At 35.6% G+C, this 13,125-nt stretch overlaps 1 protein-coding gene and 1 long non-coding RNA gene across 6 annotated transcripts; one reads left to right on the forward strand and one right to left on the reverse strand.

Moving 5' to 3' along the window:
• The first annotated feature begins 6 nt into the window (after positions 1 to 6).
• On the forward strand, positions 7 to 12,104 carry LOC307171831. The gene is made up of 5 exons (XR_013823605.1): positions 7 to 87; positions 975 to 1,055; positions 11,465 to 11,596; positions 11,711 to 11,841; positions 11,983 to 12,104. It is a non-coding gene; the product is annotated as an uncharacterized lncRNA (long non-coding RNA).
• Positions 2,303 to 12,160, reverse strand: rpz (rapunzel). 5 transcript variants are annotated; one of them, XM_079893702.1, is made up of 4 exons: positions 12,101 to 12,160; positions 8,627 to 8,691; positions 7,730 to 7,880; positions 5,408 to 6,537 (listed from the first exon to the last, which is right to left on the reverse strand). In XM_079893702.1, exon 4 carries the CDS (start codon positions 6,480 to 6,482, stop codon positions 5,802 to 5,804), a length of 681 nt encoding a protein of 226 aa, XP_079749828.1. In that variant the 5' UTR covers positions 6,483 to 6,537; positions 7,730 to 7,880; positions 8,627 to 8,691; positions 12,101 to 12,160; the 3' UTR covers positions 5,408 to 5,801. The 5 variants fall into 5 exon arrangements, with proteins under 5 accessions (XP_079749832.1, XP_079749831.1, XP_079749828.1 ...); XM_079893706.1 differs by lacking the exons at positions 5,408 to 6,537; positions 7,730 to 7,880; positions 12,101 to 12,160 and adding exons at positions 2,303 to 4,040; positions 10,147 to 10,226; XM_079893705.1 differs by lacking the exons at positions 5,408 to 6,537; positions 7,730 to 7,880 and adding an exon at positions 2,309 to 4,040.
• Positions 12,161 to 13,125: the final 965 nt, after the last annotated feature.

Raw genomic sequence — 13,125 nt, forward strand, 5'->3', positions numbered from 1 at the left:
AGGAATATTGCGCGCAATGCGCAACATGGAGCAGCTCAAGTGGACAACAAGAAACATGCGCAGATATTTTCCACACAAGGATGGCAGGTATTTCACACACATTAATAATATATTTGAGCTTAACTAGCTTTATATTGTATGATGTTATAGGCTATATAATATAAAATTATATTATATGGGAAAATCCAGGGGAAAATCTTGATAATAGCTGCTCTGTGCTTAAATGTGCTCTTCTCTGAGCGTGTGCTGATGAAGGAGGGTCCATATGCATATATTATGAATCAAACGAAGATAAAAGGAACGAAAAGACGGAAATCACATTCGTCTGTATAGCCATATATTTAGGTAAATCAAGTGGTGGATGTACATTTATTTTCTAACAATCCACTAATAAACGTTTGGAAATAAGTCAGGTACGTGTGACCTTGTGTCTGAATGCGTCATACATGGATGCATGCTGAACATGATGACATATTCCCATGAGACCCAACAGAGAAGGTGTTATAGGTGTTATGAAGGTGTTATGAATATGGTGATTCTGATTATAGTACAGGGAGACCAGAATGTGTGACATGGGGAAGTTATACAAGGTTTTACATCTAAAGTCTAAGCTTTTTTTCCCCTTTTCTCTCTTTTTTTTTCAAAGCTTTCAACGACACCATTCACATTTATTAGTATCACGATATTTTTTACGTGATTTAAGTACACCAAACAAAAATAGTTGCTAGGTAAACAACACAATAAAACAAAACTGACACATTTATTTGCTCTGAAAGCGTAATGTAAGACTGGCTTAGTTGCACGATTCATCCATTCATTGCAGTTTCCTTTTTCCCCAAGTAAAATGCCAAATCATTGCTGCTTCCTTTTACATTTTGACCGTTTTTTAATTGATTTTTCTTTCTTTCTTTCTTTCTTTCTTTCTTTCTTTCTTTCTTTCTTTCTTTCTTTCTTTCTTTCTTTCTTTCCTTTAGAATCACGAGTCCATATGATTGCCTGTCGACTTGATGATGACGTGAATGACTAAAGAGCTGTCTTCTGTGACGTAACACGGGGTAAAGTTAATCTTATTAACGTTTATGGACTATTAAATGAAATTAAGGACAACGCACTAATTTTTTTTTGGGCTGTGAAACGATTAATCGCAATTAATCGCATCCTTTTTTATATAAATAACATATTTTCTTGATTACGTATGCGTGTGCGTGTGTGTGTATTTATACAAAATAATTATACACAGAACACACATTTATTATGTTAAAAACAAACTTGTATTTGTTTTAATCGCTATTTATATGATTAATCACAATTAATCGTTTCACAGCCCTACTTTATTTCATAACCATTATTACCTGTAGCTACTAGATTAGATTAGTTAATTTTAACATGATTCCACCATTCACTGAGTAGAACAAGGGATCAAGATTTGGCAAGTTAGTTTGCAAAGTCCAGCTGCTGCTGGTACATGTTATTATTAACTACAACATTGTGTGGGCAAAAAGTATTTTTGTTATGATCATTAAAAATGTTAATATTCTTCTGATTAAAAAAAAAAATCCCTTCAATGTAGATACATTTTTTATTTTAGTATAGATAAAAGTCTGAAATGGAAAAATATTTAATGTCTGCTGCATTTGACGTATGTATACGAAAACGTACAGTACATTTATTTATTTATTTATTTATTTATTTATTTAACATTTATACACAAAATGAATGAAATAACAATGCAAATCAAGCTGATTTATTTATAACAACGTAGTGAGAACATGTGAGTGTTCAAACGTGCTACAATTTGAAATGTTTATAACTGCATATCGCATGCTGTTTTTATATACATTAAAAATGTGTAGATTCTAAACACACAGTATGCTAATAGGCTATTCATATTTTGAGGCCTAAAGCTCAGATTGTGCTCTTTTACTGCCATCTAGTGGCGGAAGATCATAGCATACACTTAGTGTTCAACATGGGTTCCCAACTTCCGGAAATTTTAATTGTTTATAAATTGGACTATTTCAGCATTGCTTTATAATGAAATGCAGGAAAAATAAATTAGTAGATGTAACAAGTAAAAACAGTCCACTATAGAAGTCCCCTCATCTACTGTAATTTCCTTTAGTTCAATAACATAAACATTTTATGTGTATTTCTCATGGATATATCTTTAAATTAAATGTATATAGATTAACTAATTAATTCACAGGAATATACCCACTTAAAAAGTTCATACATATATATATATATATATATATATATATATATATATACTGTATGTAATGAATTTGAGTCAAAACAACTTGGAATATTTCCTTGTATCTTTATTGAAAAATGTAACAATATTGTACAGCGTTACAAGTGCAACAGCATTCCAAAGACTGAATTACAAGAAAATGTATTTTAATAATGATTGGGAAGGTAACGCTCCAATCCTTGAGACATTCAAAAAGAACATGAAACAGAATTATAGTGGCATTTATATGCCAGTGCTTTACGGATACATTTAAAAGATACGTGATTATAGATGAACTTCAGTCGTGTCAGACTAAACGTGCAGCACTGTACATCGGGTTGCAGTATAGCAAGCACATCAGGTGCTTTATTTATCCCAAATAAAAGGGTCAAAGGAATGCAAAAAGAGATCTTCAGTTTAGATGTCACTTCTTATATTAAAATATATGCTCTGATAATCTGTTCTAATGACACACGATACAATTAAATGCATACTCGAATCTACTACTAAATAGATTTAAGTATGCCAAAAAATGCATAAACATGAACATTTCAGACAGAAATTTTGATCTTAGTATGCAGACAGAAAATTGTATACTCTTTATTTTGCAACATTTGTATAGATAGACGATAGAAAGACTGACAGATAGATAGTTTCAGATAGAAAGACAGATAGACGATAGATAGACTGACAGAGAGATAGATAGTTTCAGTGTACATACTTTATATTTATTTATATTTATGTAGTGTTGAAGCTTTTTAAAGACAATTTTCAAGGTGACACTGCTTTTGAACTTTAATAATATTTTTAGAAGCACAGTCAGCATTCTGTAGATTAGTGTGAATTATGTTCGTCATGTAGTGTTAAACTGAGGCAAGGCATGAAGAAATGTGATCATGTGATTAAAAAACGAAAACAAGAAGCAGAGATTACAGGAAATGAGATGGCATCACTGTGTGACCGTCAGCATAACCTGTTGACCAGGAGGATAACGATGCATTAGATGCTGCAGGTCGATGAAGTCCATTACAGGACAAAGCACGAGTGCAATAGAGAGCGTTGGTTGTGCAGAAAGGCATCACGATCACTTGCATCTCCTCAGCACCTCCTGCATTTTCACCTGCACGTTCTTCATATTCTCTTCCCACTCCTCGTTCCGAGATTCCAAGTCATCCCCAATGATGCCGTAGTAGCCCATCAGAGCGATGAACCCGATGCAGAACAGGTATGCGAGTCGCGTGCAGAGGTTTTCCATGACGCGCTGGTCACCCTGCGAATGCTTCATGTACACCTCCAGAATGGGCTGGCTGAAGAGTTTGCGCTTCCCCATCACGCCTTCATAAAGCGTGTACATGTTCTGGTCATCTTTGTCGTTGATGAAGCTCTCGACGAAATCTTCCCTCTTGCGTTGCATGTTCTCCGGCTTGGCCTCCACGATCTCCATGAATTTGCGGAACTGATTGCGGATGTTTTCCTCCACCTCGTGGTACTGTCTGTCCAACGTCTCCTTCTTGATTTGCAGCAGGGCTTGACGGTTCTGCTGCGAAATATCATCCAGGGCTCGATTCACGCTGCCGAACTCCCGTCTGAGTTTCTGAATGTCTTCATCGTCCACGTGGTGCAGCACCACCCGGATGAGAGAGCCGGCCACGCCGAAGATGGGATTGACCACCGCTGCTGCTGACGAGATGGTGGCCACACATTCTAGAACCTTCACAAGGCCCCTCTTCAGCTTCTCTGGGTCCTCGAAGATCTCAGCCATTGTGTCTGGAGGAGGACTGTATTAAGCTCTTATCTTAGAGTTGACCTGAAGAAGGAAACAGATCACAATCTAAGAGTTAAACAAATTCTATTCAAAATACTTATCTACAAGGAATCAATGGCTCAATCAGCATTTGTGGCTTAATGTTGATTATTGCAAGAATAAGTTTGTTCCTTATTTTCTTTTAAAAAATTAGCAAAGGAACTTTTAATGGGGGTAAATTTGGAGGATTTACAAGCAGAAATGTAAAGCTTATTTTAAAAGCTCTTACATTAATTCTGTTACAATGTGCACTTTATTTGAGCTGTAAAGCTGTTGAAATCATAATTTGTAGTTTTTTTTAGGGGTTACACTGTCAAATCGATTAATCAAATCAAAGTGCTGTCAAATCAATTAATCACAATTAATCGCACCAAACAAGTTTGTTAATATACATGTGTGTGTATACATATATACACACATATATATTAGTGCTGTCAAATTGATTAATTGCAATTCATCGATTCTAACATAAAACTTTGTTTATATAATATATGCATGTGTATATAATATATATATATATATATATATATATATATATATATATACACACACACACACACACACAAATGTTTATATTAGATGTGATTTATCAATTTGACAGCACTAAACTACACAGAATAAGAGATTTTTCACATTAAATCATGTTAACATGCATACTTTTAAGTCTGGCGAGTATACTTGCAACAGTGAGTGCATAAACGTCTTTACTTCCTTTATGAGTGCCCCTTTATAACCCAGAAAGAAGTGGATGTTGTAAGCAATATTATGCCATAAATGCTGTTGATTAAACTTAACTTGAACTCAGAATCCTCCTTTAAAATGTTTTTTTTTTTTTTAGATTAGACTCAGCAACCACAGCAATCTGCCTTTGAAACTTTGACAACTTTGCATTTAATGCAAATCAAAGCAATTTCCATATTCACCTGCATTCTGCAGTCATTGTCCTTAGTGATCACATCATGAATTGACATGGCAGAAATCACATTTGGTCATATAACATGACAAATACAAAGACTAACTGCCATATGAGAGAGAGAAAAAATATATCCATTTATTGTGCAAAGAATAATCAAACATAAGCAAATAATTATATAATAACTCGTAATGTGTAACTCACATCAAAGACTCACATCATTAGAAATATATATTTTTACAATATATTCAGTCACAATAATGACCAAAACATGCTTAATATTCTTTAAAAACATTTGTAGCTGTGATATACAGTATTAAAGGGATAGTTTTTGAAAATTATCCCATAATTTACTCACCCTCAAGCCATCCTACTGTATGTGTATATGACTTTGTTCTTTCAGCCAAACACAATCTAAGTTATATTACAAAACATCCTGTCTTTGCTTCAGAAGGCCTTTATTAACCCCCTGGAGTGGTATGGATTACTTTTATGATGGATGGATGCACTTTTTTTGGAGCTTCAAAAACTCAGGCTCTATTTCCTCCCATTATAAAGCTTGGAAGAGCCAGGATATTTTGTAATATAACTGTATTTGTAATGTGTTTAGTTGAAAGATGAAAGTCATATACACTTGAGGTTGAGCAGATTATGTGATCATTTTCATTTTTGGGTGAACTATCCCTTCAAGAAGAGATTGCATCATAAAGTCCATTGGCAAGCAGAGAAAGAATGACCTATTTTACACCCCACATGATTTATTGAAACTTCCTTATTCAAGATTGCTTGTGACATTAAAACTTTAAGCGTATTATGAAACGGATTTGTCTCAGCAGTTGTTCAATGTGACTTCAGTTTTCCTCAGTGCATTGGTTCAGAACTTCTAGCATCTTGTCTTGAATCTCAATGACCCTCGGGCCCCATTTGTCTCTCACTTCATCCTCGTCATCCTCACTGACGGCGTAGTAGGCCATCAGCCCCATAAGACCGATGTAAAACAGGTGGGCCAGGTGAGAGCAGCGGGCCTCCATCACCTTTTTGTTCCTTTGACAGTTCTCCAGGTACACTTGTAGGATGGGTCTCCCAAATAGAGCGGATCCCTTCACACCACGATAAAACACATCTAAGCTCATGTCGCTCCCATCCTTCTCGTAGATCTTCACAAACTCCTTCATGTGATGATCTGAGTTCTCAGGGTCCAGTTTTACTCTTTCCAACATGGTGTTGAAAGCACCGTACTGATGCTTGATGACTTCCTCATGTTTACCGAAATTCTCATTGATCTCATCGATGCGGATCTGTCGGAGCACCTTCTTGTTCTTCTCTGAGATGGTTTCCAGCTTTTCGTGGATCTCCCTGAAGTCCTTGCCCATCTCATGGTCTTCCTCTTCCGTGAGGCCTTTCCTGACGACCCCGACCACTGAAGTCACAATCCCAAAGAGAGGATCTATGGAGGAGGCGAAGGAGGAGATTTTCTCCACATAGCACAGCACTTTGACCGCAGTCGCTTTGATCTCCTGTTTGTCTGCCATAGATGGGTCTGAATCTTGGACTTTGGCTCTTCTAGTCTTTCAGTCTTGTCTGATTCTGAAATGAAAGGAAAACATATTCTTATATATTTTACTTTATCTTAAATAAAAACAGAAAAGACCATAATTCCATTTCAACACTTCCTGTTCCTGAACATGCAACAACTGGCATGCTTCCTTGGACATTTTTATTTTATTTTAAATATTTAAATTTTGAACTGAGTATAAATCTATATTTTAAATGTAAACTTTCATTTCATTCAATACTGAAAACTATCAAATAGTTCAATGCAAAATTTCAAAATGGAGAATTTGACTAATTTGTGTGAGTTTTGTATTTTTACGCATATTAGAGTTTTGTATTTTTACGCATATTAGAGTATCAACTGTTAGAATAGCAACATGCTAACATTAATCTCTATTGGAAATAACTTTGAATTGTCTCTTGTGGTTGTTATTTGAGTTGCTGCCTGTGTAGAGTGTCCCAAATTGATCTCTTTTAAGGTTCAATGACCATTAGATTCTACATTAAAAGGCAGCTGTTCATGTAGGCCGTAGGTTTTGGAATAATTTTCTCTTTCTATGACCGTAAAAGGTTGCTGTCCAGTTCTGAATCTGCCGTGTCCAGAATGATAATAAAAATTCCTAATAAGTAACTAAAATTTAACTTTCACACCAGGGACATACCTGTAGAAAATATCTAAACTTAAAAAAAAAAATAAAAAAAAAATTAAAAATTGTATATAACATGACATTTTTATTTACAGGTTTTTGTGCTTTCAGAAAGGAAGTTCACATTAAGTGTTGACTCTTATTCACAAAGTAAGGGGTTATTCAATATACAGTAGTAATCAAAAACCGGTTTGCACAGAAACAAACACACAAACAAACTAGTAATTCAAAACTAAAACAATACAGTTGATAAGCACGTTAGGTTTGACATTCCCATCAAACCACATGGCATAATGAATGATGTCATGCTTATGGCTTTACTCATGTTTTCTTTATTATAAACAAAAAGATTTTAGAAATGGAGTTTTTTGTATAACATGCAGTTTATCTTTGTCAGTCACTAAAATAGGTTTCTAGACTGAATGAATGGCTTGTAAACAGGCTAACACAATTAGCTTAAGAGGGAGGTTAGATGAACAGCTAAACATATTCGGTTAGATGAAGCAGCAATATTATTCCACACTCATGTCACAGGATACACGTTTAAGCAGGAGAATGTTCTAAACTATGAATCTTACCTTTAAATGCGTCTGTAGCTGTCAGTTCCTAATGGTGCTGCTGCTGTTTTTGTACAAGCAGCCACCATTTCACTGTCCGGTCTGAGAAACAGCACCTCCCTCTTTGTCAAAAAAAGGGCAGGGTGTGGGAGTGACTCATACCACAGCAATGCTGATTGGTTTAGAAGGGGGAAAAAAAAAGCATGCAGCTTTTCCGCAATCCCCTTTCTGAAGAACACGCACACACCCTGCATGGAAAATGGCTGCAATGCGCTCTGCCAAGTTCAGTATTGAATCTTGTCACTTACAGACACGAATGAATAACTAGTAGGAGCAGATGAGTAAATTAGAGAACATTTAGATTGCCTATATAAAAAAAAAAGAAAAAGAGGAAATTCTGACGTTGACTAGTCTAATACTAATGCATGAGTCAAAAAGTATGTGGAAAAACAGTTTATGGGCTGTGCAGTAGATCATTAAAAAATTCTTGCATTTATTTAAATGCAACAAATACATAAGAATGTTTTCTTCATTCTGCTCGTGTTTCATGAATGAGGCCGTGTGTAAAAATTCAGGAAGCAGGTACGTCCTGTTGTGGCTAATCTGGTTAAGTGAGAAGAAAACCACTAAAGCATAAACAAAGGATGAATATACGCAGAAAGGAGAGGCGGTCGGGCAACTGTGCGTGTCAGCTGCCATTTGAACAGCTGTAAGAGAGTCAAGTTCATGACAGATGCGTGGTGTGAACTGGGCTTTGTGTGGGCTCATTTTGTAAACAGAGTGCCGGCAGATTACACTGAATAGCTAAGAAAATAATATGCACTGTATGCTTGGAGGAAAAGGTCACATTTTCACTGTGTTTAACTTTGTGAATGAGTGTCACCTGTAACCAGTTAAGACAGGAAAATGAACTCTTACGTTGCAGTGAGAAAGACTGGATGTCCCAAATGGAGATCTTGTTTTTCTTTCTTTCTTCCAAGTACCTGTGACAGAACAGAGGGGGGAAAAAAGCATAGAACTTTTAGCAAAGTATATTCATAGAGTTTCAGGTCAGTTATCTGTTGCAATTGCAATAATGACTAGTGATAATCTTGATAGCATCAATTAGAATGTTATCAGATATTTCACACAGTATGGTATTGGTTTCCAGCAAAGGTGTGTGGCAATTAACAGCAACCGTTGCAAACTAAAAACCTGGTCTTTTTTTGTAAATATACAGTATATTCCATTTGACACTTTTGCAGCTAACAGGAAACATTCTCCGAACTTAAGCTAACGTTCTGGCAAGTTTCACTCAGAGTTATGAATGAACGTTCTTCCAGCAACGTTAATAGAACATTCGTTCAAAGTCATCTGGTCTTTAATGATGTTAATAAATAAAATTAACACAAAAACATCATTCATGGATCTTTTTTCCTGAAACATTTTAGATGGATGGTCATCTTTTTTTAAATGTTACTATTTCTGAGAACATTCAAAAGTAACATTCCAATCATGTTTGCAAAATGTTCAAATGGAATGCTTCCTTAGTATTCGCATAAAGAAAAACATTTGTAAAACATTCTTCGAACACATTTTTGTTAGCTGGGCGCTGCTGAGCCCTGTTATTAATGCAATTAAACAGTGACACATAAACAAGCTATCAGTGTTTTGATGTCAAAGTACATTAGAACTCATTGAACAAAATAACTTCACAGGAATATTATATGGCATACTTTTATGAATGCTAAACTATATGGCCCTAAAAACATAAAAGTTCATTTTTGTTAAAACTCAAATCACTTTTAAAGGCTAACACAGTAATATGGAAGCTCCATTTCTGTCTCTGTAATACCAAAATACCATATTTTGTGTTCAACAGAAGAAACAAACTCATACAGGTTTGGAACAACTTGAGGGTGAGTAAATGATGAAAATTTGGGTGAACTAAACCCTTTAAGCAATTTTACAGTGACATATCCACAATTTACTAATGTTCTTTGATGTCAAATTAAATAATATAACTTTTCAAAAGAATATTGTGGCATAATTGTAAAGTAGTATGGCTGTAGTATAGCGAGCTATAAAATATAAAAGTTATTTTTTGTTAAAAAGCACTTTTAGGAGGGCAACCGACCATCACAATACAGACACTGCATGCTGCTGTCAAATTCAAGTTAAACAACTATCCTCAAACAGGGAACTTTAACATTTACACTTGCAGGATTTAGTGTATGGGACAAAAATTAGTAGTAGTTCAGTAGTCTATGAGAGAAGAGAGCTTATGAAACTTCACAGCAGAATTATAGTATGTGATAGTAGATGATGTGCAGCTGCCTTTAGGGGTTAAAACTCATTTAGTGTCTGATGACTGTAATGGTATTGTACTGAGAGCTTAGGGGACCTATTTATTAAGCAAAAAAGGGGATGCATGCAACTCTAAATGAAAGCATATTTACTGTTCATATTTTCCATTTGAGACACAGACCCTTGTTCCTGATCCATCCAGAGGGGGCAGTAATTTACATTTTGAGATTTCTGATTTAAAAAAAGACACCAGACAATGACAAAGTGAAATTGACTGTGAATGCCCCCAGGAGGACTAAATTTTAACCCTTTAAATGCTGGATGGTTTTAGGATATGAATAACAAAGTTGCACCTACATCCTCCATCCTTTCTATTTTTTCTGTATTTAACCCTTTCAGTTCATCTTTATGCTTGATCTTGTGTAAACAAATATAATTAGGTTCATTTATATGAACTAACTCACTTATTTAAATATAACTCCCCTCCATTTCCAACAGGAAAGACACAAATGATATCAAAAGATAAATTATCATTCATTAATATATCATCACTTTTGAGTATTTAACCCTTTCAGTTTATCTTTATGCCTTATCTTGTGTAAACAAATATTAGGTTCATTTATATGAACTAAATAACTCACTCATTTAAATATAACACAACTTCCCTCTATTGATCAATCATTGATTAATATGACCATCCCTTTTGCGTATTTAACCCTTTCAGTGCGTATTTAACCCTTTCAGTTCATCTTTATGCCATATCTTGTGTAAAAAAATATGATTAGGTTTATTTATATTAACTGAATAACTCACTTATTCAAAAATAAAACAACTTCCCTCCATTTCCATCAGGAAAGACACAAATCAAATCAAAAGATGAATGATTATTGATTAATATTAACCTTTTCAGTTCCTCTATGCCTTATTCTATGTAAGCAAATATGATTAGGTTAATATATAAACATACAACATTTTAGTTTATAATATATTATTCACTTATTTTAATTTAACACAACTTTCCTCCATTCCAACAGAAAAGACACATATATTTATTATTGATTAATATGATCAACACTGAAAGGGTTAATAGGTAATTTGCACCAACACCAGCCCAATCACAAAATGTTGTAAGCTTTATATTGATAGATAAATAATAAAAAGCTGGGCTGCCTTAATTAGTCCATTACAGAACTTAGACAAGGGCCCTGATGACTCTCTGGCAAGACTAATCTGAGACTAGTCCATACTGTGTGCTTAACTATTCCCATACTCCAGTCTTAACTAGAAAAGCAGTTGATGTTAGAGTGTTTACACTCCACACTCACTTAGTTAAGACTGGAACATGATCTCCTAAAGGTTTCTTCAAGTCAGCAATACTAGTAACCATAACTCTGATTATTACTTAATTGTAAAAGATGACTCTTTTTCTTGCAGTTTAACTTGAAAACAGTTTTATATGCTTGAGCACAGAGATAAAAATTCCAGAGTGTCGAGCAAGTCAGGAAGTAAGCCGTCCCAACAGCATTCACCACTCCAAGGAGCGGCCATCTTTAAAGCTCTCTATCAGTTCACTCAGAGAAGCTAATATGTCAAAATGACCTGGTAAAATCACATAAATACACAATAATATATATGATTTACATCCTTTTTGTACATTTAAGTACGTTTTAGTCTCCAGGGACCATCCTGAACATGTTTCCTCTTTCTTTTGTACAGCATTGACTGCATGTCAAATTGGACACTTCCCTTGGACAAGCAGCCAAGGGATCAAGACAGAACAATTGCAGACCATCTTTAGCAAGCCAAAGCACAACAAATCAACATCTTCCTTTGTTTTCCCAACCAATGTGAGTATTTGAAAAAGTCTACAGCCCATTTGGAGTAGATCACTTTCAGCCAGCTGTCTGCCCTGTTATAGCTCCCCCTAGCAGCTCCCTCCATATTTCCTTGTTCATGCTAACCATGATATCTATTCTCACCCTATACAGACACCATGCAAGACTTGTAAAAATCCATATACAGGCATGCATTAGGGCCAATGTACATCCCTATGAACCCATCCATCCATTAGTGGCCTGGGCCATTGGAGAACACAGCTCCTCTTACCTTTTCAGATTGCTTTCTTCAAAGTCCCAATCCCGACTGTACTTCTTCTTCCCAGCAAACACTGCAAAAGAGGCACTTCCATTTTAGCTCAATATGGAGGGGTGTTCAAATTGGACTATACCATTTAAACTGGTGTACAGATGGCCCTGGTGCCTCAAAAAGGGCCCTTTGGCCACCAATATTAATGCAAGTCTCCACTTGCTCCATTGCAGAGGCATGTATTAACCCCAATTGACCAGCCCCCTCCTCAAGCCACAGCTGACCTCCCCCAGTGACATTCAAATATTCCAGCCTTCCAACAGTCAGATAGTCTATACAGAGAACCGACTGTCACTTCTGGAGGCAGCTGAGGGCACACAGAGTCTCCAAACAGGCCAGCTGCCAAGCTCTGCCATTGGTGACACTGGGTGGAAGCTATTCATGGGGGGGCTTTTTATTAAAATTAAGCTTTAAGTAATAAATTAAGAGTTAGAATATACCAAATTTAGTTAAATAGGCTACTGAAATATGAGCTATCTATTGCATATGCTGGCACAGAGTTAAAAAGCACACCCTTCTAGTGGTGTCAGTGTGTCTCCAAATAGGACACCTGGTTCTAGCATTAATAAAAGAGCTTAGCAGCCTTAGCTTTGGAGTTTAAAATATATTTTTAAGGTATACCAAGCAACATGTATAAGTTCTGATCTGAGACCAACCAGTGTTGAATCACTGTTTCGTATCTATATGAAATGCCTCAATATCATCATTACACAGGCTTTATGAGGGCACACACATTTCCAAGCAGCTGTTCCTTTAAAGACAACAATCATGCTCTAAAATGTGATCTTCATTTGTCTCGTTAATAATGCATGAATCAGCGTACAAGAACAATATTCACCCAATAAAACAAGAAATTATTATAAACAACTCAATGGGGATCAGTGCATCATTCTGTGATGCTGTAAGTACTTTGCACATGTTCTGAACATACAGACAAACGGATCATTTTGTCTGCAAAATGGTGCAAACACAGGATATATGTTTAA

The sequence above is a fragment of the Squalius cephalus genome (genome assembly GCF_949319135.1).
Source record: "Squalius cephalus genome assembly, chromosome: 15".
Taxonomy (NCBI): domain Eukaryota; kingdom Metazoa; phylum Chordata; class Actinopteri; order Cypriniformes; family Leuciscidae; genus Squalius; species Squalius cephalus.